Source organism: Crocuta crocuta, unplaced genomic scaffold (genome assembly GCF_008692635.1).
Source record: "Crocuta crocuta isolate KB4526 unplaced genomic scaffold, BGI_CrCroc_1.0 scaffold32, whole genome shotgun sequence".
Lineage (NCBI taxonomy): Eukaryota > Metazoa > Chordata > Mammalia > Carnivora > Hyaenidae > Crocuta > Crocuta crocuta.
In genome coordinates this window covers 13,815,093-13,837,270 of record NW_027529424.1, presented here as the reverse complement: position 1 = coordinate 13,837,270, position 22,178 = coordinate 13,815,093, and the positions used below count along the sequence as shown (strand labels likewise).

Here is a 22,178-nt window from a genome sequence, read left to right as displayed (position 1 = left end):
AGGGGGAGGGGCCGCAGGGGGCAGGGGGCAGGGGGCGCCCGGGCGAGCCCCGCACGCCGTGCGCCGTCGCTGCTGTCCGCGGTCAGCGCGGCTCTCTCGAAGCAGCCTGGACGGTCACAGCCGGACCCGTGACCCTGCCCGTGAGCGGGCTCGGCTCCGCCCCACAGTGAGGCGAGGCGGCGAAAGGAATCCCGTCTCCTGAGAGATGACAGAGACAGAGCCCACAACGCGGATCCTCTCAGGGGAGTCACGTGGATGTGGCAGACTCCGTCTGACACAATTCAGGAGCTGACTGAACCCGTCAGCCCTGGGACTGGGATCTTCCACCCTTCTCTTGCTGCCTCGCCCACTGCTGCGGACCGAGCAGCCCCAGGGGGCCAGGCCCCTCCCCAGGCTGAAGCCCGTTCGGGAAGGCGCCCAAGCGCTCAGCGCACCTGCTTCCCTAGCTCCCTCCAGCCCGGCTGTGCTGCTGCGCAGAAGAGCCGGTCTCTCTGATGCTTCCAAACTCAAGCGCGGACCCTGGACTTCCGAAAACGTTTTTCCACCTATGCTCTTACACAGACTTGAAATTTAGGTTTTTGTTAGAAAAGAAGAGATAGCAAGGCAGAAGATTCACATGGGGGAGACCGGTCGTCCCCTACACAATCCCCACCTTGTGAGCACGGCCGCAGCCATCAGAGTGATGCCAAGGGGCTGCAGACACAGGGTGGTCTGTCTGCAAAGGGCTCCTTCCTCTGGCCTTGCGGGGAAGGCTGGGGGCGGGGTGGTGGGCTCACCACCCCCACCACGCTGCCCCTCCCTCTCCCTGACACGGGGCGACGAAGCATAACTGTCACCCAGGGGAGGTGAGCACCTTTACCTGCTCAACCACCGCCACCCACCTGCAGGGTGTCCATCACACCGCCAGCTCAGGGGACAGGAAACAATCGAGAAATCACACTATCTGCCCCCGTAAGAACGACAGCCTTCTCCACAGTTGCTGCCAGAAATGTCACTTCAGGAACACAAACAAGCCCAGGGCAGGTGTGTCCTGATGGGGGACAGACAGGGGCTGAGGGGGGTTCCCACCCGTTGGCCGTGACCTGGAGGGAGAGCACCATGCACACCGTCCATCACCACGACCGCTCCTCTACACCAGCGAGAGGAGGAAGCGGGACCCCGAGTCCACCCCCTGCACTCGGCAAGCCACCGACGCACGGCTGCAAACCGGTCTGACTTCCGGGCTGACGTTTACACTGCAGCTTCTTCCGAAACAGTCTGAAGCGTCTGACAGACTGAATATAACAGAAGACCACTGGCACAAGTTTTCCAAGATCCCAGAAGATGGAGGGGAAACTCTGAAGCACGGGATACGTGCGTACTCCTGACCCCGGGTTCAGTGACTCTGGTGCTGTGGCTGGATTTCGTCCCCAGCTTCCCGGCAGCTGAGGCAAAGGGAGGAAACACGAGACAAGTTTTTCTGTCAAAGTCTGGGTTTTAACAGCTTGGCGTTTCCGGCGCTGCTAAGTGAGGCTTATCAGGGAGGATCGACAGAGGCGCGAGGAAACCGGAAATCTAAAGGGGCGTCACGGTCATGCCCCCAGCAGGAGCAAACCAAGACGCTCCCAAAGCACAACTGTCCCTAACGGAAGCTCTCCCCTGGAACCAGCGCTACTCAAAGCTACAGGTCACACGTGGCCCAAGCTCTGCCACAAAGCCGGCAGCGGCAGCGGCATCATGAAAGCCCCCAAACCGGGTAAGATCACCCTCAAACGAGTGATAACACGCAAAAGAACATGCTTAGTTTTTAATACAACAAAAGTACAAACCAAAACCTAAGTGAGCCTGGCGCCTCTTCTAAAACCACATGTCGAACACGCTCTTGCCCCCAACCCCCTCCCCCGCCGCCGGAGCCAGACTTCCATCAGTGTGCGTCCTCGCCGCTCCCTCAGGCCGACAGGAGCCCAGAGTCCTGGTCTCCTGTTGGGGCGTCAGTGGACACCCCGGCTGGCGGCATGGGCCAGACCCTGCGTCCATTCGTAATGGGCTGTGATGGCAAAGTCGTCTCAATTACTTAATATTTTGCAGCAGTATTTGACTCACAGAAAACCCGGAGGAACTGCTCAGACTCCCTGTGCCCCCAGCAACGACGGTGTCCTGGACGCACAAGCACGTGTGTTCAAATGGCTTATTTGGGAGCCAAACCGTATACATTCCCTCAGCTTCCGTCTCACGATCGACTTGTGGACCCCACAGGACGTTTGGTTCTCATGCCCCCTTAGCTCAGCCCGGCTGCTGCTGTTTCTTAGACCGTCCTCGTTTTCCATGACCTTGGTAGTTGGGGAGGTGTTGTGCGGAGCATCTGGTATTTCTCGTGAGGTTACACGGTGGTTGTGAGCTTGGGGAGGAAGCCCTTCTCATCCTGTGACGTCCCCACCCACGCTGAGTGGGTGCCACGAGGCACTGAGCGCCACCCCCCACCCCTCCCACATCGTCGTCTTGGGAAGGGTGTTGCTGTGTGTGCCTGCGTGTGCGCTGTGGAGGCTCACGGCCCCTGCTGCCGCGGGCCAAGCTCACACCCCGGGAGTATGGGCGTAAGACAGGCTGTGCGAACACAGGAGGTGGAAGCTCAGGGCTGCAGGCGGGTAAAGTCCCCTCAGGTGGACACGGAAAGCCCGGCCATCCACAGAGATGTCCAGATGGAGCTGGGAGCTCAGAGGCACCGGGCAGCATGGGGAGTCCCTCCGCGTGTTCTGAAGTTTGCTTCTACACCCCATGGGACCCCTCTGGGTCCTTTGTGGGTCGATCTGGGTCTGCTAGAAGAAGCTCCAGTTCTGTCCCGCCCACAGTAAGGGGTTAAGTAATGTACACCTTTCCCCTGTGAGAAAAGAATGACCTGGAAAATAATTCCTGGACTTCATACGCTGTGAGTTTTGTTTTAAATTTTTTTCTCTTTGAAAGTTATTTCAAAATTGTAGTAAACTTACAAAAATGAAAATATTACAAAGAACACTTAATATCCCTTACTCAGATTCACCCACTGCTAACATTTTACTCCATTTGCTTAACCATTTGTGCGCTCTCTGCCCTGCACTCGCTCGCTCTCTTGCTCGCATGCCCTCTCTCTCTCTCATACACACACACACACACACACACACACACACACACACACACATACACTTTCCTTTGAAGCTCTGGCAGGTAAGCTGAATACATTGTGACCCTTCACTGCTAAACACTTAAGTACGCATTTCCTGCAAGGATGGACATTCTCATAGTTACAAACACAGTTGTCAACTTAGTCAGTTAACACTGATGTGATATTTGCATCTGTAGAACCTATTCCAATTTTGTCCATTAGCCCAATAATGGCCATTACAGCACCTCCTGCTCCCCACCCCTCAGTATAGGACCTGCCAGCACCACATTTTGCATTTGGTTGTTGACATCTCTTTAGCCTCCATCAACAAGGAACATTTCCAAAGCCTTTTTGTCTTTATGAAATTGACATTTATAAAGAACACAGCCCCTGCCTTTTAAAAATGTCATTTAAAACCATTTAACTCAAAATGGAACAAATATTTAAATGCAAGAAATAAGAGTATATAAATGTTACAATAAAACATAGGCAAAAGCTTCACAACAATGGGTTTGGTAAAAAAAAGGAAAAAAAAAAATCTCAGGACACCAAAAACACAGGTAGCAAAAGGTGGATAAATTGAACTACATCAGAATTATAAACTGTGCAACTTGATAAAGTCAACAGAATGAAAGGCAATTCACGGAATGGCACAAAATATTTGCAAGTCATAAATCTGATAAGGGACTAATATCTGAACATAAAGAAGTCCTACAATCCAAAAATAAAATAATTTCATTAAAACGGGTGAAGGACTTGAAGAGACGTTTCTTCAAAAGAGATCTATAAATGGCCAATAAACACATGAGAAGATGCTCAGTTTGAGAAGTCATTAGCGAGATGCGAATCACAACTACAATGAGGCCGCTTCACACCCATCAGGACGGTTGCCATATTAAAACAAAAATCAAAACAACAGGTGTGGGTGAGGATGCAGAGAAAGGGAAACCCTCTGACAATGTTGGTGGGAATGTAAAATGGTGCAGCCACTGTGGAAAACGGTTCGTGGTTCCTTAAAAAATTAAAAATAGAACTACTCAGTGACCCAGCATTCCACTTTTGAGTATATACTGAAGTGCTGGCAAGCAGAGGCTGCAAGAGACACCTGTACACCCGTGTTTATGGCAGCGTCGCTCACAAAGCAGACAGGTGGAAACAATCCGAGTGTCCATCAGTGGACGATGGGTCAGCAAAATGTGGTCATGCATACAATGGAATGCTCTTCGCCCTTAAGAAAGAAGGAATTCTGACATGTGCTACAACATGGATGGGCCTTGAGGACACGTGGTGGAATGTGATCGAAAAGATGTGACCGACCACTGGTTGACCCTGAGCTGGACCCGGGCCCTTGGAGGCTTCTCACCCCTCCCGTCCTTGGAGCGTGGATTCCATGCGCCTTTCCTGCGCCCGGTGGCCGCTCCAAGGACACGGCCTTGGACGGTGACACGGTGCTGGAAATGTGACTGAACCCAGTCAGGGTATCTTTATAATCCTTTAGGATCCGGCAGGAGGGTGCGGGGACCCATCCGTCTGGCCTCGCCCAAGACAAGCTTCGTACGTGAATTCTCGTGCTCCCTTATACTGCCACCTCCTCCCCCTGGAGGGGCAGCCTCCTCCCTGGGGCTGTTCTGGGCCATGCCTGGGAAGCTCCTGAGAGGACTGTACACACAGACACTACGCTCAGTAGAATAAGCCAGTCGCAGAAGGACAGACACCGTACGATTCCACGTATGACGTACGTGGAGTAGCCCGATTCACAAAGACAGAAGGTAGAATGTCAGGGCTGGGGGAGGGGAGTTAGTGTGTCACGGGGGCGGAGCTCTGGTCTGGGGAAACGAGGGAGTTCTGGAGGTGGACGGTGGGGACGGGGCACAACATGAACGGACTTAACGCCACTGAACTGGGCACCTGAGGGTAGGAAGAGGGTAAATTCTACACTTATGTGCATTTATTCAGTTAAAATTTAAATCATTTGCACATTAGTTTGGGTTCTGTAATTCGTCAGGTTCTCAGCAGGGCTATCCTTGTAAGACCCTGTCTGGAGGTCCATCAGTCCCTCTGGCGCCATGGGGTCGGTTCTGAGCTCGTCAATTCTTATCCCTTTAGCAGAATACTCCAGCACACACGGACGAAGGAGACCACTGAACACGCTGCCATGCCTGCTTACAGTTTCCTGTAAAATCGCAGGGGAGCAGGAGGTGTGGGAGGAAGTCACATGTCACTTCGGCAAGCTGACCACGAACAAATCCCATCATCTCGTGGCGCCTGTCACACCCCCAGCCCTGAGCTCCGGCCCGGGGGGGTGCCTGCATCAACCCGGGGATGTGGTCGAACCCACATATGAGCAAGCAGCCAGGTCTTCCTCCACAAAGGACTCTCAAAGAGTAAGTTTATTTAAGCAGAGAGATGTTTCACTTCTAAGGAAAATATCTAGGACTCATTCCTGTTATAATAAGTTTTGTCTTCTAATGAAGAGAGTGGCTTCAGTATGACAGCCACATGTGAAAGAATTAGGTGGTTGCTCTTGGCTTTACATGGACATGTGAAAAATATTAAGATCCTATAATCAAATGGCATCCAAGCATCTTGTCACAGTTATTTTGTTAACAGTGAGAGCAGGTAACTTAGCAGGATATAAAGACACAGGTGGAATGAGCAGGCCAGGAAGAAAGAAGGAGCGTTTTCACAGGCCTGTATTTTTCCACATCCACCGAAACATGCCACTGGCCATTTAATTCAATAACGCAGTACGTGTGTAGAATAACACGATGAGAAGGAAAGAGAGATGCTCACCTAACGTGGGCCGGCATTTCCTACCGGGCAGCTCGTCTGAGGGGAGCAGGTGTGGTAAGAACAGGTGTTCTGCCCTCTGCGGGGGTCTGCCGGACCCATCTCCAGGTCTGAGACCCCGGCCATGCACGCGAGGGGTCCGTCAGGCCTTACCTGGCACCATGAACCCCTTCCAGCTGGCAGTGACGGACTTCCTGCACGGCGTGCCCAGGAGGGCGCACACACTCAGGCCGTCTGGGCCCCTAGGTCACACTGAGAAGGAGAGAGACTGGGAACAGTTTCTTTCAGAAAGAGAAATTGCAGGAGGCGGCTGTCTGCAGCGGGAGATTCCCCGTCCCCGGGAAGAGGCAGAAAGTGAACAGAGTCCCTCGACCGTCAGAGAAAACAGGGCACCGGTAACATGGTGGCTGTGAGAAGGGACGTCTGATTTTAGGGTAGGGTGGCCAGATTTAGCAAATGAAAATACAGAATGCTTGGTTAAATGTGAATTTCAGATCAAAAATGGTTTTTAGAGTACATGTCTACCCATGCATATTTGGGACATACTTGTCCTAAAAAACAATTCCTCTTTTATCCAAAAATCAAATCTAACTGGCTATCCTGTATTTTACCTGATAGTCCAATTTACAGGATTTGGTGGTGGTCTTCAGGATAAGATTTAATGAATAAGCCAGTGGAACAAAAACAGTCATTATGTTACTTTAAAAAATTTGTATTTAATTATTTAAATTTGGTCTTTACTGAAAAAAAAAACCACAGAACATNGAATATGTACTCGTAGGTGAAAGAGCCAATCTGTAACTATATACACACAGTCCTATCTATCCATCCATCCATCTGTCATCTGCAAAAATGACACANTCAAACCCGCATCGGGTTCTGTGCTGACAGCTCAGAGACGGGAGCCTGCTTTGGATTCTGTGTCTCCCTCTCTATGCCCCTCCCCTGCTCGTGCTCTGTCTCTCTCTCAAAAATAAACATAAAAAAATTAAAATAAATTAAAAAATAGAGGTAGAAAACCCAGGAGAAATCAAATCAATTTGGGAAACCTATTTGACCACCTTCCACAATGTGGCTGTCCTCTGTCACCGGTCTTCCTCAAGGATGCATGTGGGAACGCAGTCCCTTTCTAGGGACACTGCACTCACACGTTGTCAGGCTAACCCTCTCCAGACTGATTAGATCATAACCACGTAGGTGCCCTGGGGCTCCCAGTGAGTGCTCTAAAGCAGCAGGAAGAATAATTAATCCCACAACTGGATCTTAATACAGAAGTCAAAACAGCCCCATTTTTTTTACACAAGTGGTGGTAAGATAGTCAATGCTTTCAAAGCTCTCCTGTGTCACCCGCACCCCGCTGGGACCCCCAGTCACCCCGGTGCTGTGGGACAGAGGACAGCAGCCTGCTGAGCCTGAACATCCTCGCCGCCCTCAGCGCCTCACGGGCCCCTGGGCAGGCTGGCTTTCCCACACCCACTGAGCACAGGCACTGAGGTCACAGAGCCTGCCCAGGTGTGAACCCTCATCACTTGGACCCCAGAACCTCTTGGTCGCCATCAGCTGCAGCACAAGGCATGTCTGTTATGTGTTGATGAAGGTCAGAAGTAAGGCTAGAGAGTTCAAGCCAGAGGACAGCTTCTCTAGGGAATATTCAGGGTTGATGGGGTTTGAATAGGACTGGACTTTAACGTACAAGAACTTCACAGCCAGGGTTTGGCGTGGGGACTGGAGGCCCCGGGGGCACGGCTCACAGCACAGGAGACCCGGCGCCGAGGGGCAGGAACCTAACAGGCGACGGGGAGGCGCCATGGAGGTTTTCTGCTTCGGAGAAGCAGGGCACGGGCAGCACCTTGACCCGCCCAGCCTGGCTGGAAGGTCAATTACAGATGGTGGGGAGTCAGCCTCGGGAAGAGGCAGCCAAGGCTCCTGGCAGCTCACCCTGAGAAAGCACCTGCAGAGAAGCTTCGGGGAAACACCTCGTCACAGGAGCGGCTCCGTCACGTTCCGGGGCCTCTTGGATTGGTTTCTGGAAGTCAAACACGGAAATAGGGGCAGGGGAGCTAAGTGCAGCACAAAACTTTTGGTGTCTGAAGACCTCCCTCAGCTCTGGGCCACCTGTGTCCCCGGACGGCAGGGGAGAGAAGGGAGAAGGTGGCACAGCGTCGCGGGCGGGCGGGCGGCCAAACCAGAGCAACACGCGTGCGGCCCGTGCGCAGGCTCTCCTGGGGGTGGCCCGGGCAGAGCCCACGCAGGCGCGTCCGGGGCGTCCTGGGCCGGGGCAGCTTGCTGCGCGCCCCTGACGTGAATCCACGTGACCACGGACCACGGTGATCAGCAACATTACCCACAGTTCTCTTTAGTAACATGGGACTCACAGCAGGTTCACAAGAATGTTTCCTTCACTTTCAGATGAAAAAGTACCTGAGATTATAGGTTAGGACAGAAGTGGCACTCAAGAGGCTGTCGGACTCCGGGATCAGAGAATGAGCAGTCGCCGCGGAACGCTTACTGCATTTGAGGCACCGGACCCCTCCCTGGAGTGCTTGCTGCCCTCGGCCACACCCCCGCTCCTGAGTCCACCTCGAGGCTGCTGCGTGGCATGTGTTCTCCACGGGAAGATGTGCCGAGGACCTCGGAAGGGAAGGTCACAGGCGCCGCAGGGAAGAATGCCTACGATTTCCGTTCTTCTCTGGGAAAGAGCACTCAGTCCCTGAGTCTGACCACCCCTGATGCTCTGGGACACGTGTGACACAAAACGACAGACTCTGCTCTGATGGGTCTGTAACTGCGGCCTACGCTCCTAGGGGAAAGGGTCGCGGTTTTACCCAGGCGTTTTCTCCCCACTCGTTTTGAGCATCAGGCCACACACAGAATGGTGTGTTACTCAAATAGGGATTCATGGACAAGCCACTGCTCCCGTTTTGAAGGTATAAAAGGTGAAATATCATAATATTTTTCCAAGTTACTTTTCTAGCAGGTAAAGTTGATTTGTCCTAAATTCCAGAAGTTACTATGTGGAAATGTGTGTATGCCCCTGGAAGGAGTTGGGTGAACGCTTCAGAGCCAAGCTTCTGAACCAGACGGGATGCTCCACATGGGACTTGGCAGCAGGGAAGCTGGCTCAGGGCAATGGGCGTGTGCTGGTCTTTGCCCTTGGCCTCCCGGGGCGGCCTCCACCAAAGGGCTCTAACCTTGATGCCCCTTGAACAGAAGGGTCTAGAACGAGGGCCCCGACACCAGATGGGCAGCCTCCAGGCGAGACGTGGTTTGGTGAACACAGGCAGTGTCTCTCAACCTCAGCATGTTGTGATCGTTTGTGGGGGGCTGGTCTGTGCCCAGCAGGACAGTTCTGCCTGTGTCCCCAAGCTCCATCCCCCGGATGCCAGCCATACTGCTCCCCAGACGGTGCTCGTCAGACACGGCCCAACATCCACGGGCACAAGGCCCGTTGGGAATGCCCGGGAGAGTCGGGGTGGTACGGCCCAGGCTGGCGGGCGCCGGCACGGCCCACTCCGCAGTCTCCACAAGCCCGCCCCCAACACACTCACAGGAGGACCCCACGTCCCAGGAACACGCCCACCACCAGCTGTGACCATAAACTCCATTCTTCCCGCCGTCATCAGCCGGCAGGCGAGGGAGGGAGACACAGCCTCCAGCCTTCACCGCGCACCCATGGGGGCATCGGGCTTCGCGCCCCCACTGCCAGTAAGTTATGCGTCACACCTGCCTGAGGTTTACTCCCGTTTGTCCCATCAAACAAAAAAGAAGGCGACAATGTGATCAAGAGCCTGTAGAATAGTCGCCCCTTGGGCTTCTCGGCACACCCTCCCGGTTGGGGAGGAAATTCCGGGGAAGGGCCTCAGCTGGCTTCCACACCCCGCCCCTCCCAGCCTGAGGCAAACTTAGAAACGACCCCTTTTCACTTCTGCTCAAGGCCGCCTGGGAAGGTGCACAGACGATAACTTCAGTCCTATTTTGATTTTCCACAGAAATATCTTTACAAAAAATTTCAATTCACATAAAGAAACGTGGGTAGAGTGCTGGAAAGCTGAAAAGGTGTGATGTGGTGCCCGGCCGGCCGGTCAAGGGAGCGCGGCATGTGCGGTCACCGCCCCACGACCCCACTGCGGACTGTCGGGCCCGGGCACAAGGTGGCCCGCCCCGTGGGAAGAGAGCACAGCAGAGGGCTGCCGCGGCCCGGGCGGCCCAGCTCGCCGGCTTGGCTCGGGGCTCCTTCTCCCTCTTCACAGCCCTGCACGCGGGGCCATCAAGACACAAAGCCGCGAGCGCATCGTACCTGTCGTGCCTCAGAGCTCGCATGTCGACGTAGACGGTGGTCGGGTCGGGTCCTGAGGTCCCCTGCAAGCAAGGACACGGTGCGGTTAGGTCCAGTTTGTGCGGGAGCAGCTGGGGCCGTGCTTCCTACTGGATAGCGAGCACTTCTTTGCGAAAATCTCAAACTAAAAGCGCTAAACCCACACTTCCCTCCAAGATACTTGCTAACTTCCAGCTTGATAACCTCAGTTCTGAAAGGACCGTCTTACTAGGATTATGCTGGACTATCAATCACGTTTACAAAAATACGAAGAAAAGACGTGCCGCAGGCCTTGCCCAGTGGAAAACGGCAGGAACCGCCAAGACGTCTGGCTAGCGGGCTGTCGGGGACACGAAGCCTCATTCGCTGAGAAGTCCCTACCACACGCATCCCGAGAGGTGGGTTTTTAGAGGTCAAGGTGTTGAAGCAGAACACATGACGTGAACTCACAGCTCGAGAAGGAAGAAATCAAAGATAATTATCTTGATAACGAGCTCTGCTTGTGCCTCGGCCCTTCTCCAGCAGAGGGAGGTCATCTTCGTGTGTGACGTAGGTCAGGGAGGCCGTGTGTTTGTCAACAGCACGGGGAGCCCGGGCGCACTCTGACTGCACTAACACTGGGGCGGGGGGCGGGGGCGTCCACAAATCTTGCCTCAGCATCACGAATCCCTCCCAGACACGCTGGATTAACTTCTCACCAGCGATTTCTACGTAAGAGCAATGTAATTAAAGCTACATTACAAACGAGAATTCTACCTCTGTTTCTTGGGAAGGCAACGCAGTACCTGGGGTAGAAAAAGCTGGAGCCCAAAGCAGCTTTCCAAAAAGTGAGGCAGCCCCTCCCGATTTATTTGAAGCAGCTAAAATTCTTCAGCAGCAAATCTTAACCTTGTGCCACGCAAGAATAAGATAAAGACACCTCCGTGCAAACATGCTGCCCCCTCCCTCCTCCTGGGCACTGGCCTCTCCCCACGCAGGCGGGCAGGGCGCGCAGCAGGCGTCTGTGCAGGGCTTATGCCCGGTGCCCGGTGCGATGCGGGCCGAGGAACCCAGTGGAGCCGGGTTACGGACCAGCGCCGGGTGGGGACGGGCTCTGCCGTTCTGGGTGCTGCAGAACTCGTCCCCACAGGCCGCCAGTTTGGAAGTCAACAGGTTGGAAAACGGGCCACTAAACACGGGAAGTGAAGCAAAACGGACAGGGCCCCGAACCGGCAGGGAAACCACTGACTGTGTACACGGAAGTGTCTGTGGCGAGCGCGATGCTCGAGGTCGGGGCGAGCAGGTGGTGCCGGGTGCCAGTCCTCTGCCCGCGGCCCGCACACCCCGGCCAGGCTCCGCACTCCACTTCCAGTCTGTCCCACTGCTGGAAGCTGACGAGACGGCGGGGAGGGGGCACCGTGTGGACGCACAGGGAGGGCCCCTACCTGCTCGGCCGCCTTCCACAGCCTGTGGGGCTACAGCAGCAGGGCGGGAACAAGAAGAAAGGAGAGAACACGCCACACCAACGGGACCACAGGAAAGCAACACACAGACACGCAAACACAACAACCCAACAATTAAAATGGGATGAGGAAGGGGAGGGGTGGGGAGGAGAATGCAAAAAGCAGGGAACAAAGTAAAAAGAAGATCAAAAACAATGTCAAATATGGAAACTGTTAAAATCAATCACTGTACCATTAAAGGCTAAAAAATAAAAAAAGAAAAGAAAAAAAATCTTAGATGTCAACATACCCACAGAGCAACAGAAGAGAGCCACAAATGACTGATCACGGACACACAGATCCGAGTAATTTCTTTCATAGATGAGGTCGATGATATTACCAGGTAGTTTAATTTTATCGCGCTCTACGTTTCTTTTCTTTTCTGAGGCAACTGGGAATATGAATCTTACTGGCCAAATCTGTTGAACGTTCCTTTGTTGAAATATGGTTGCCCCTTGAACAGCAGGGGCTTAAACTAAGTGGGGCGGCTTCCGTATGAGCTGCTTCCAAGAAATACGGGGCAGTGCTGCTAATGTATTTCCCTTCCCCTTATGATTTTCTTAATAGCACTTTTGTTTCTCTAGCTTCCTTTACTGCAAGAATACAGTGTATAATAGACATGACACACGAAACAGGTGTTCATCGGCTGTCGATGGTGTCACCAAGGCTTCTGGTCAACAGAAGGCTATTAGTAGCTGAATTTTGGGGGAGTCAGAAGTTCTGTGTGGATTTTGCACCGTAAGGGGGTGGGGGTTGGCGCTCCTAAGCCCCCATGTTGTTCAGGGTCAACTGCAGTTCCAAGTCTCCTAAAACGATCATGAAGCAGAGCCTGGATGCTTTTACATCTAAAATCAGGGTGCCCAGCCCTGCTCATCCACAAGATGGGAGAGGCCAAAGTACAGCTGAAGCGTGAAGGAACCAAGCACTGGGCTTGCACAGGGTCCAGGTCAGCTGTCTGATAAGGGATTTCCCAGCACCCCGGGTCAACCCCTCAAAGACACTGCCTTCCATTTTCTCTCACCTTCCGTGGTTTTGATGCCCACCCCCACCACTTTTAAATGACCGACATCAGCAGGACAGACACACTCCAGAAAGCGCCTGGAGTCAGCTCCTGTGATGTCACGTTTCCCCGGGCGACCCGGGGGCCTGTTCCAATACGCCCAGAGTGGACACCATCCCACGGGCACCGCGCTGACGCACCGTTGCTGGTGCCAGCCCCTCCCCACAACCACCACTCTGAGGCAGCAATGAAAAGCAGTCGTCAGCTGGGTCTCCTGGGCTGTGGGTGGTGGCACACAAAGCCAGACTGAAAAGCTACCACCGTTCAACATGGAGTGGAGCCTATAAAAACAGCAACGGTTCCAGACTGAGAACAAGGATTCCCTCCTCCTGTCACAGCCTCCCCAGTGTGTCCATGGCTGCTGCTTTAAGGCAGGGAGCTGACGCAGGACACGAAGAACGAACAGGGTAGAGGCATGTGGCGCTTCAAAGGTACACAGGACTCTTAACTGAATCGATTCAAGCCGAATGCAAGGTTTTAAATAAATCCCTTCAGGATTACCTAAATCACAAGTATATATATTTTTTATTCTCAAGTTATGAACATACAGTGTAGTCTTGGCTTTAGGAAGAGAACCTGAAGTGCTCCATCTCTTNATTTACGAGTCTAACCGGAGCAAAATAAGCCCATGTTCTCTCTAAATTATTTTAATTCACAGATTTTCTTGTGATGGCTCAGGTCGATATTTCAGAGAACAATACTTACGACTAGGAATGAGTTTCCCAGCTTGTGTAGGCGCAAAGGGACAACTCAGCACCGGGCGCAAAGCCACGCACCACATATACAAGGCTTACAAGGAAGGAGGGAGTAAAGGGTTAGCAGTAGGTATTTTTAAACTTCAAAAGCCCTAAGGCACAAAACCGTGAGATTTCGAGATACATATGAAGGACTGTGCATCTAACAAAATTTCCTCACTGTCACAAAATTAATTTCACTTTGCCAAAGGATGCAAGCTGGGGCTTCTTTAAATAAGGAGCCTGCTAATGCATAAAAATGCCCTTAAGTGGTTGTTAAGATCATCAAATACTAGCAGAAAGGACCAGCAGCAAAGAAAATGCACCCATTCCAGCAGAGCTTATTCAGAAATGAAGAAGCAGGTTTAAACTTCAAGTTGTATTAATCAGGAAAAAGGATTCACTCTAAAGATTCAGCTGTACAATGGACATGTGTGTGCAGACACAGTCATACTAAAATCACTTTTTCCCGTTGGTAGTTATTAGTTATGCATTAAGCACTAACTGAACAAATGAGTTATATCTAAACGTCAGCTCTAGATACACAGACTCACATCCTAAACAAAAATCCAACAAGGAACTTACTTTGAACACTTTAGCCAGGGGGTGCTTCACTAATCAGCAACTCACAGGCTGCCGTTAGCACAATCTACCACTAGCACACAGCACCTTACAGCTGAAGTAATAAATTGCTAAGTGGAAATGTGTGAAATACAGTCACAATTCCAAAGCACTGATGTTGGGCAGATCTGCTGTGCTGAGTGTTGGAGGAAGTTTTCCAGAAATGGAGGTCGTGGGAGGCAGCTTCCCTGGGGAGGGCTCCGGGGGGCACACAGCAGCATCGGGCACAGCACAGGGGCTCATCACTGCCACTCTGGCAGCTGGACTTGGAGCAGGGCCCTGCCTGCATGACTCCAACCAGGCTGTTTGGCCCTCTGAGCAGATCTGTGTATTAACAATGATTTCTTCAACATTTTAATTTAGGTATAATCAACATATAACGAAATACAGGTTTTTCATATTTAGTTACATGAATTCTGAAACTGTATACGCCCATGTAACCATCACCTCAAGCAGCCCTCACCCCATCCCTAAAAGGCTACGGCTTTGAGGTTTCTAACACCAGAGACCTGGTGTTTAACCTGCCACTGGACTTCATACAAAGTAATACAGGGCGCATTCTTTGAGTCTCGCTTCTTTCACTGAACACGCTGATTCACGTCATCTGTACCAGCAGCTCGTCCCTCTAAGTTCTGGGAAGTGTATCCCATGAATACGTCATCATGCATTTTTGCATCCTACTGCTGTTGAACACTGGGCTCTTCCAGTTTGGGGCTGTCATGAAAAAGCTTATACAAATTTATTGGTACAAATATGTTTGTAGACGTGTTTGAATATCTTTTGGGTGCGTACACAGACGTGCTGGCTAACAGGGCTGAAATGCACTTAGAAGAATTGTTCAATCTGTCTCCAACGAGCAACGAATAGGGATTCTAGTTGATCTACAACTTCATCAACATTTAGTGCTGTCAGTCTTTCGGATTTTAATTATTCCAGGAGGTGAGAAATGGAATCACATTTTTTTGTACTGAAAAATCACAATTTCAGTCGAATACTGCATGTTGTGCTCTTTGTTTGAGGGAGGAAGGACTTCAGGATATGGATGCTTCCCAGATCTGCAGGTCATGCCACAAGGCTGTGCCCACCGGTTTGGTAGTGTCCCCATTTTAGCGCATGTGCTGTCTGCTCAGGCACACCATGGGGCTGTAATCTGCACTCTCCTGATGACTACAGATGCTGAGCACATTCTATGCGCTTACTGGTCCTTTGTACATCTCCTTATGTGAAGTGCTCATTTGAGCCTTTTGTTGCTTATTTTTTAATAGGTTTTACTGTTGTAGTTTTTAAAATCTATATGTTAAATCCAAGTCCTTTGTCAGAGAGGTTATTACAAATATATTTTCCCAGTCTGGATTTTTCTATTTTCTTAAATATATTAAAATTAATTTTAACTTTGATAAAGCCCAGTTAATTTTCTTTTATGCTTAGTGCTTTTCTGTGCCCTCTGAAATCCTTGCATATCCTGTGTCATAAAGATAGTCTTTTTTTTTTTTTTAATTTATTTCTAGGAGAGAGAGAGACAGCGTGAGCAGGGGAGGGTCAGAGAGAGAGGGAGTCACAGACTCTGAAACAGGCTCCAGGCTCTCTACTGGCTGTCAGCACAGAGCCCGACGCGGGGCTCGAACCCACGAACCGTGAGATCATGACCTAAGAGAAAGTCGGACGCTTAACCGACTAACCCACCCAGGCACCCCAAGATAGTCTTTATAGTATCTCCTGGAAGCTTTATTCATTCATATAGTATCTCCTGGATGCTTAATGAATTGAGCCCCCTAGGCACCCCTAAAAGCTTTATTCTAAAAGTTTCGTCATGGCTGTTCAGGTCTACAATCCACCCAGAGCTGATTTTCACGTATTATAGGAGAAAGGGATGGAGGTGACTCAGCCGTATAAATAAATCTTCGGTCGTTCCAGGGCCATTAGTCACAAAACCTTTTCTTCCCTCCTCAATGGACTTGGTAACACGGTGGCTCTATTTCTGGATTTTTTTCAAGTTACTTTGTTTTTGTTGTTTTGCTTTTCCCTGCAGGTCTCACTCGATGCCACCATCACACTGTGTTGATTACCAGAGCTTTAGAGGGCGTTTTAAAATCAGGTAGGTAAGTCCTTCCAACACCGTTCCTTTACAAGACTGGTTATTCTGTCTTGCAATCCCGTAACTGCTTTAGAACCACTTTGTCACTTTCTTCAGGAAAACCTTCTCAGGTTTTGATTGGGACTGATCAATTTTTGGGGGAAAAAGCCATTTTAAAAATACTGAGTCTTCCATTCCATGAATATGGCATATCCATTCATTTATTAGGATTTCATTTCTTTCAGCAGTATTTTGTGATTTCAGTGTACACCTTTAAGTATGCTTTTCATTCTTAAGTACTTGCAGTTTTTGGATATTACTGTAAATGGCATTTTAAAAACCTCACTTTCTGGTTGCTCATTATTACTCTATAGAAATACTATATTTTTATTTTAAATCCAGTATAGTTAACATATAGTGTAATATTAGTTTTGGGTGTACAATATATTGATTCAGCAGTTACATCCAATACCTGGGACTCATCACAAGTACATCCTTAATCACCATCACCCCCCAGCCCGCCTCCCCTCTGATAACGGTCAGTGTTTTCTCTATAGTTAAGAGTCATTGTTTTGGGGGTTGGGAGCACCTGGGTGGCTCAGTCGGTTAAGTGACTCTTGATTTTAGCGCAGGTCATGATTTCAGGTTTGTGGGATCGAGCCCTGAGTCAGGCTCTGAGCTGAGCCTGGAGCCAGCTTGAGATCTTCTCTCCCCCCGTCTGTCCCTCCCCTGCTCGTGCTCTCTCATTCTCTTTCAAAATAAATAAATAAATAAATAAATCTGTGTTTTGCATTGTCTTCCCCCCATGTTTGTTTCTTAAATCATATGGTGAAATCATATGGTATGGTCTTTCACTGACTTATTTCATTTAGTTAGCATAACACCCTCTAGGATCTATCCATGTTGCTGCAAATGTCAAGATTTCTTTCTTTTTTAGTGGCTAATATTCCATTGTGTGTGTGTACATATATACCACATCTTCGTCATTCGTCTACTGATGGATATTTGGGCTGTTTCCATATTTTGGCTACCGTAAATAACACTGCCATAAACATTGGGATGCACAGGAATACAATTTTTTTTGGTATAAACTTCTTTAAAAAATAATTTATTTTTAAATTGACATCCAAGTGAGTTAGCATATGGAGCAACAATGATTTCAGGAGGAGATTCCTTAGTCCCCCTCAGCCATTTAGCCCATCCCCCCTCCCACGACCCCTCCAGAAACCCTCTGCTTGTTCTCTGTATTTAAGTCTCTTATGTTTTGTCCCTCTCTGATTTTATATTCTTTTTGCTTCCCTTCCCTTATGTTCATCTGTTTTGTATCTTAAAGCCCTCATATGAATGAAGTCATATGATATTTCTCTTTCTCTGACTGATTTCACTTAGCATAATACCCTCTAGTTCTGTCCATGTAGGTGCAAATGGCAAGATTTCATTCTTTTTGATTGCCGAGTAATACTCCATTGTGTATATATACACCATATCTCCTTTATCCATTCATCCATCGATGGACATTTGGGTTCTTTCCATACTTTGGCTATTGTCGACAGTGCTGCTATAAACATTGGGGTGCACGTGCCCTTTTGAAACAGCATACTTGTATCCCTTGGATAAATACCTAGTAGTGCAATTGCTGGGTCACAGGGCAGTTCTATTTTTAATTTTTGGAGGAACCTCCACACTGTTTTCCAGAGTGGCTGCACCACTTTGCATTCCCACCAGCAGAGGTGCATCCTCGCCAGCATCTGCGGTTTCCAGAGTTGTTCATGTTAACCATTCTGATCGGTGTGAGGTGGTATCTCATTGTAGTTTTGATTTGTATTTCCCTGATGATGACTGATGTTCAGCATTTTTTCATGTTTTGGCTGGCCATCTGGATGTCTTCTATTCATGAATAGCAGTGTCTATTCATGTCTTTTGCCCATTTCTTCACTGGATTATTTGTTTTTTGGGTGTTGAGTTTGATAAGTTTTTTTTTTTTAATGTTTTATTTTATTTCTAGGTGAGAGAGAGAGACAGCGTGAGCAGGGAAGGGTCAGAGAGAGAGGGAGACACAGACTCTGAAACAGGCTCCAGGCCCTGAGCTGGCAGTCAGCACAGAGCCCGACGCGGGGCTCGAACCCACGATCCGTGAGATCATGACCTAAGCGAAAGTCGGACGCTTAACCGGCTAAGCCACCCAGGCGCCCCTAGTTTGATAAGTTCTTTATAGATTTGGGATACTAACCCTTTACCCGATAGGTCGTTTGCAAATATCTTCTCCCATTCTGTCAGTTTTTTAGTTTTGGTGACTGTTTGCTTTGCTGTGTAGAAGTCTTTTATTTTGATGACCTCCCAATAGCTCATTTTTGCTTTTGTTTCCCTTGCCTCTAGAAACTTTTTAAGAAGTTGCTGCAACTGAGGTCCAAGAGGCCTCTGCCTGCTTTCTCCTCCATGATTTTCACGGCTTCCTGCCTTACGTTTAGGTCTTTCATCCTTTTTGAGTTTATTTTTGTGTATGGTAGACAGTGGTCCAGGTTCATGTTGCTGTCCAGTTTTCCCAGCATCACTTGAAGAGACTGTCCTTATTCCATCGGCTATTCTTTCCTGCTTCGTCAAAGATTAGTTGGCCATATGCTTGTGAGTCCATTTCTGGGTTCTCTATTCTGTTCCATTGATCTAAGTACGTTTTTGTACCATGTATAAACTTTTTACTTTGTGCTCTTTGTAACTTCACACACCAGCAATTGCAGTTTTCTAGTTCCATGGTAGATTTACATGCACTATCTGGCAGTCTGAAAAAAACAAGCTTTACTGCTCCATTTCCAGTATTTGTGCTTTTTATTTTTACGTCTTATTACATTGGCTAGGACTTCTACTACAATGCTAATATTCCTGATTTTAGGGGAAAAGTTCTCAAACTGGACAACTGAGTCTGAGGTTCCAGCTTTTTATATGGTTTATCTCAGATTAAATATTTTTCTCAGATTATCTTCCTAGTTATCCCATGAATGAGCACTGAATTCTATCAAATGCATTCCTGCATCTATGGATACATCATACAATCATATTATTTTTCTCCTTCATTCTATTAATATGGTGAATTAGACTGTTTTAAAATAATAAAGCAACTGTGCATTCCTGAGCTAAAACATGTTTGGTTATGATGCACTTTTTAAAAATTTTAGCTTTTAAAAATATTCATTTTGAGAGAAAGACAGGGAGGGAGAAGGAGAGAATGAACAGGGGAAGGGCAGAGAGAGAGNTAGAATGATATTTGGGATCATGACCTGAGCCGAAATCAAGAGCTGGATACTAGACCGACTGATACACTACTCCTGATACACTACTCTTTGTATATGTTGCTGCATTTAATGTGCTAGTATTTTGTTGAGAATCTCTTTTCATGTGAGATATTAGCCTGGATTTTACTTTCCAGGATTAGAAAAAAAATGTTCATTCTTGAGAAACAGAGTGAGACAGAGCATGAGTGGGGGAGGACAGAGAGAGAGGGACAGGGAGACACTGAATCTGAAGCAGGCTCTAGGCTCTGAGCTGTCAGCACAGAGCCTGGATGCAGGGCTCGAACCCATGGACCGTTAGACCATGACCTGAGCTGAAGTTGGACGTCTAACGGACTGAGCCACTCAGGTGCCCCACTTAGTGGGAATTTTTGTCAGATACTGGTATGTAGGTTATGCTTTTTTCATTAAACATGTTGGGACAGTGTTCCCTTTTCCTCTATTTTCTGAACAAGTTTTTGTAGGATTGGTATTTTCTGTGAAATCATCTGAGCCTAGACATTCTTCGTTTTTTCTTTTCTCTCCTGGAAGGTTTTGGACTGTAGATTCACTTTCTTTTTGTATATATGAAATAATCTTCTTATAATTACCTTCTTCATTTCTGTTAGTATTCTTTGCTTTGACATTAATATTTCTGGATAATCATAAAGCCACTTTAGCTCTCTTTTATTGTCATTAGTATGATACAACTTTTCTTTCCTTTTCCTTTTAACCTATATGTGTTTAAACTGTGTTTGTTGTAAGCTACAAATAGGTTTTGCTCTTTAAAAATCCAATCTCATGATCTCTGCATCTTACTTAGGGTGTTTAGGCCATTTATATTTATTGAATTACTAATGTGGTTAAGTTTAAATTCATCTTTTTTTAAAAATTCATCTCACCTATATTTTTGCCCTTCTTTCCAGACTTGTTTTGTATTTAGTATTGCTTTATAGGTCCATTTTATCTCCCTTGCTGGCTTATTAGTTCATTACCTGCTTAAAGAAAACAAAATTCATGGTCACTTTTGGGCTTATAGCACACACCTTTATCACAGCCTACCTTCAAGTGATATTATGCCACTTTATGTATGGTATAGAAACCTTTGTGACTGTGTAATTCATTTCTCCCTTCCCAACCTCCAGGCAGTTGTCACACTGTCACACATGGATAAACCCCACCATGTATTACCGTTTCTGTATAAGCCATTGATAATCTTCTAAAGAGATTTAAATAGTGCTAAAAGTCTTATATGTTTACCTATACAGCTGCCATTTCCAGTATTACTCATTTGTTGTATAGATACAGATTTCAATCTGGTATCACTTTTATGAAAGGATTTTCTTTAATATTTCATCCTGTGTGGGTATGCTGATGGTAAATCCTCAGGTTTTTTTCTTATGGCTAAAAAGGTAGGTAGCCTGTGTTCTTTAAAGATACTGAGCGTAAAATTCTAGGTTCACAGTTCTTTTCTTTCACTACTTGAAGACATTCTCTACTGTCTTCTTTTCACATAATTTCTAATAAGGAATATAAAATGATCCCTATCACTGTTCATCTGTATGTAACTTGCCTTCCCCCCACCCCATGGGGATGCTTTTAAGATTCCCTGTAACACTAGCTTTGAGCAACTTAAGCAGTTTCCTTCATGTTATATTGGAGGTAGCTAAGCTTTGAGATTTGTAGGTTTACAGTTGCATCAAAATTAAAATAGTTATTCATGTATTTTTTTCTGGGCCTCTATCCCTTCTTTCTGTTTTGAGTACTCCAAGCATCTATATATTAAGTCACCTAAAGTTGCCCCACAGTTCACTGATGTTATCATTAAACTTTTTTGTTTTATTTTGCAAAGTTTTATTGTTGTGTCTTCAAGTTTACCAATATTTTCTTCTGCCATCAATTCCATCATTATATTTTTCATCACAAATATTGTAGTTTTCCCTTCTAGAAGTTCAATGGTTTTTTTTCCCCTCTTTAACATTCTATGTCTCTTCTAAACTTTTTGAGTATCTGGAATACAGTTAAAATAACTTTTTTAGTATCCTTGTCTGTAACATCTGTATCAGTTTAGTTCAGTTTTGATTGTTATTTCTCCTCACTGTGATATTTACCTGTTTCGTGTAATTTTTAATAGTATATCAGACATTTATTAAATCTGACCTTACTGGGTGCTGAATATTTTTTTATTCCTGTAAATCTTCTTGAGCTTTGCTCTAAGTCAAATTACTTGAAAAGAACTTGATTTTCCTGGTTCCTGCTTTTAATATTTGTTAGGTGGGACCTGAGCAAAGTGTCCTCAATTATGAGATTCTCAGTGCAGCTGCTGGGAACAAGCGTATTCACTACAGTCCTTTTAGCTGGTTCTTTCTGTGGTTTTGAGCAGTTTTCCAATAGGAATTGATGCTGATTGGCGTTCAGAGGGATACTTGAAGAGGATGCTCTACAAATACTTGAAGAGGGTCCTCTGTGGATCCCCAGAGCTCTCTGTGTCTGACTCTTTCCTCTGCAGCACCCTGTTCTGTGACTGTAGCCACCTTTGTCTCCTCAGACTCAGCTCCATCTCTTCCATTCAAAGAGCTCACCAGGCTCCACCTGTCTTCCCTCAGCCCTTTTCTATTGTGCCCTGGAAGCCGTCTCAATGCAGTGACCTGGAGAAATCACAGGCTAACCTTGCTTCTCTCAAGACTTTTCCTTCTTTGTTCCCTGGCATGTAGGGTCATAC

At 48.0% G+C, this 22,178-nt stretch overlaps 1 protein-coding gene across 1 annotated transcript in view; it reads right to left on the bottom strand.

Moving 5' to 3' along the window:
- Positions 1 to 22,178, bottom strand: part of DIP2C (disco interacting protein 2 homolog C) — a 186,786-nt gene that overhangs the window by 13,934 nt on the left and 150,674 nt on the right. The window contains exon 33 of the mRNA XM_077758432.1: positions 10,206 to 10,267. Coding sequence (XP_077614558.1) covers positions 10,206 to 10,267 — 62 coding nt within the window. The remainder of the gene's footprint in view (positions 1 to 10,205; positions 10,268 to 22,178) is intronic.